Here is a 2,792-nt window from a genome sequence, read left to right as displayed (position 1 = left end):
CCAATAAAATCATCTACAAGGGATCCCTCATTTCTTTCAGGAGGATTTCTTTTCATGATGTTGCCAGCTGGAAAAAGGACCAAAAGAACTACTGTTGTGTGATTCTTCTAATCTTAGTACACGTTGGCAGGGCATGCAGCAGCAGAGCAGGGTGATGCTGTGGCATGAGCGCAGTGGTTCCCATATGCTTCCATGGAGAACTACACAAGGCAGGGCTCTCAAGGGACTTTTGGGTCTCGCTTAAAACAGCACTGGATGTTACAGTAGTCTTAGTTTTACTGTATGTTGTACTGAACCTCCAAAAGATGTGTTTATGTGTTTAGTCATCCTCTTCTCCTGCTATGCAGTTTTACCCCACTGCTCGCACATGACAATGGTCATATCACTTCATATCACACAGTGCATTCATTTATGTCTCCTATTAACATATATTTCATTGTAGAAAGTACTTTAAGATATCAGTTAAAAACATTATTTTCATCCTTTACCTAATACTGTCAAATAGTAACTTCAAAGCATTTTATAAGGGTATTACTCAAATGACTCCAACACTGAAGATGGTACAGCCCAAGACTATGTGAATCACTCTGCTCATTAATTTTATAGATGGGACTGAAACTTTTACTATAGTGATTTATAATCTAGCGTTATCTAAATTCCTATAGAACTGATGTACAGCATAAAAAATCTCAGCTGATTTGAGAACTTCAGAGTAGAATCATCTAACAAATTATTTGATAAAACATGACAGGGTGTGTTGAACATATTTCATCAACTTCATGCAAAGCTTCATAGTAACATAAAATATTAAAAGAGAACAGGCTTAGAAACAACTCACAACTCAAAGCTACAGCAAATCATGTACAAAAGCAAATTTTTCATCAGTCAACTTGATGAGATTTTCTACAGTGGACAGATAGATTGAGGTGCATACATCTATTTACGTTGTAATAACCACCTTAGTAATCCACTTTCAGGAAAAACAAGCAAATAAGCTGGAATCCTAACACAAAGAAACCTGACTCAGAATGTAATTTGATTACATTAATTGGTTGCATGTTTCCAAACCTGAATTTTCCATTAGGTTATCTTTTAGCTAGTTTTTCATGTTTTGAGGCATATTCTGTTTATATGTCACAGCAGCTATGGTTTGTACAACATGTGTTTAAGCCAATTTTAAGCTTCTCAGATGAAAGATCTTTTGGCAGAGAACTGATATTTGTGACCTCTGAAAATTTTGTCTCTGTTTTAGCCCCGTTTTCTTAAAATCAAAGCTATCATAAAACTGTCTTAAACTGAGAATCTGAAATCACAAAGCATCCTGTACTTGATTTATCATGTTAGTGAATTGTTTCTTTTAGTGCATTGTTTCCTTTCAGTGCATTGTCATTCTGACTCTGTACTAAATAAGATTGAGGGAGCAAGAGTGGTGTAGAAGAAAAGGCAAAAATGGATGTTATTTCAGATGCTCTGAAGGTAGTCAAATCACAGTAATCTATGGAAGCTTAAAGTTCTTGAATGAGAAAAAAGGCAGTGAAAAACTCAGGCTTAAAAGTCTTGATTCCAGATGTGTTACTGGAGAGTGTTTCTCTCAAGCTGTAACATGGGGCATAAAGTCATATTTTACAAATGGCACTCTAAATGCTGGCAAAAGATACTGACTGCCAGTTTCAGTTTTGAATTCACTACCATCAGGATAATAGAGTGTATAGAAGGATATGCCCCAGCTACAACTAAAGATATTGCAACTTTCATAACATCTTTGCTTTGAGAAGTTGACAGTATCAGCAGAATTTGAGCTATGAAACTGCAAAGATATAGGATTAAGAAAGAAACAATAGATTTAAAGGCAGTTAGGTGAACATCTATCAAAGGGTCCCTGAAAGTGTCTACATAACATTTCATATTCTTTGTGTGTTTCCATAGAGAAGTAATTAATAGGGATGAGGTTACCAGAGAGTACCAGAGGGAAAAAGCAACCTGCACAGTAAAGAAGAAGCAGGTAAAGATGTGAATGATCCCAGTCAGTGATATGTCCTGTCCTATTTTCTCTACAGTTCCCAGTTGAGCTGCAGATGTTAAGTGCTGGGTGTAATCCATAGTAAAGGAAGAGAAGTCACAGAAGAGATCACCGGTGATCCTAGAAGAAGCCATGGGACCATCCCAGCTTGATTTGCAAGAGCAGCCATTGGGTGACATTGATTATTTTTACACAGTACAGTGCATACAGCCAGGTACTGAACCACAAACTGGCATGGTTTACATCCATACAGCATCAAAAGCTTTGTATACAGAAGCCAACCTAAACACACCCACAAAGTAGAGGCTATGAATGTGCATCAGTATGGTCACCTGCATGATAAATCTTGATGTGCTCAGAAAGATCAGGATCGTGTCAGTGGAATAAAATTTTCTGCTTTTGATCCAGCTAATGATATTAACAGCTGCAATAAATCCATTTCCAAAAAAATCCAACAACTTCAATAGCTACAATAGTTATCGAAATCATAAGAACTGGTAGTAACATGTCTTGCTGGTTTGGTCTCCTCTGCCTGGTTAGCCTGTGGAGCTGTGCAAGAAGTTGAGCAGATCTGATGGCATCTGACTAGCTCCAGCTCCAGCCTGCTTGCCTTATAACTAGGAGCAAAAAGACACCTGGAAATGATAGTGGAAACTGATTGATGTTGTTCTTCCTGAATGTACAAACCACAGGACGATTCAATAAGTAGTTCTAACTTACTTACATGCACAAGATTTGCCTATTGCTTTTCCTTAGGGATGTGGGATAGCCA

The 2,792-nt window shown here is 37.6% G+C and overlaps 1 protein-coding gene across 1 annotated transcript; it reads right to left on the bottom strand.

Moving 5' to 3' along the window:
• Nucleotides 1-1,572: 1,572 nt before the first annotated feature.
• On the bottom strand, nt 1,573-2,527 carry LOC136013406 (taste receptor type 2 member 40-like). The gene is given in 6 exon segments (XM_065677167.1): nt 1,573-1,954; nt 1,956-2,080; nt 2,082-2,167; nt 2,170-2,262; nt 2,265-2,473; nt 2,475-2,527. Coding segments are annotated over 6 exon segments (948 nt in total).
• Nucleotides 2,528-2,792: the final 265 nt, after the last annotated feature.

The sequence above is a fragment of the Lathamus discolor genome, chromosome 4, assembly GCF_037157495.1.
Source record: "Lathamus discolor isolate bLatDis1 chromosome 4, bLatDis1.hap1, whole genome shotgun sequence".
Classification (NCBI taxonomy): domain Eukaryota; kingdom Metazoa; phylum Chordata; class Aves; order Psittaciformes; family Psittacidae; genus Lathamus; species Lathamus discolor.
This window is presented reverse-complemented; position numbering and strand designations above follow the sequence as displayed.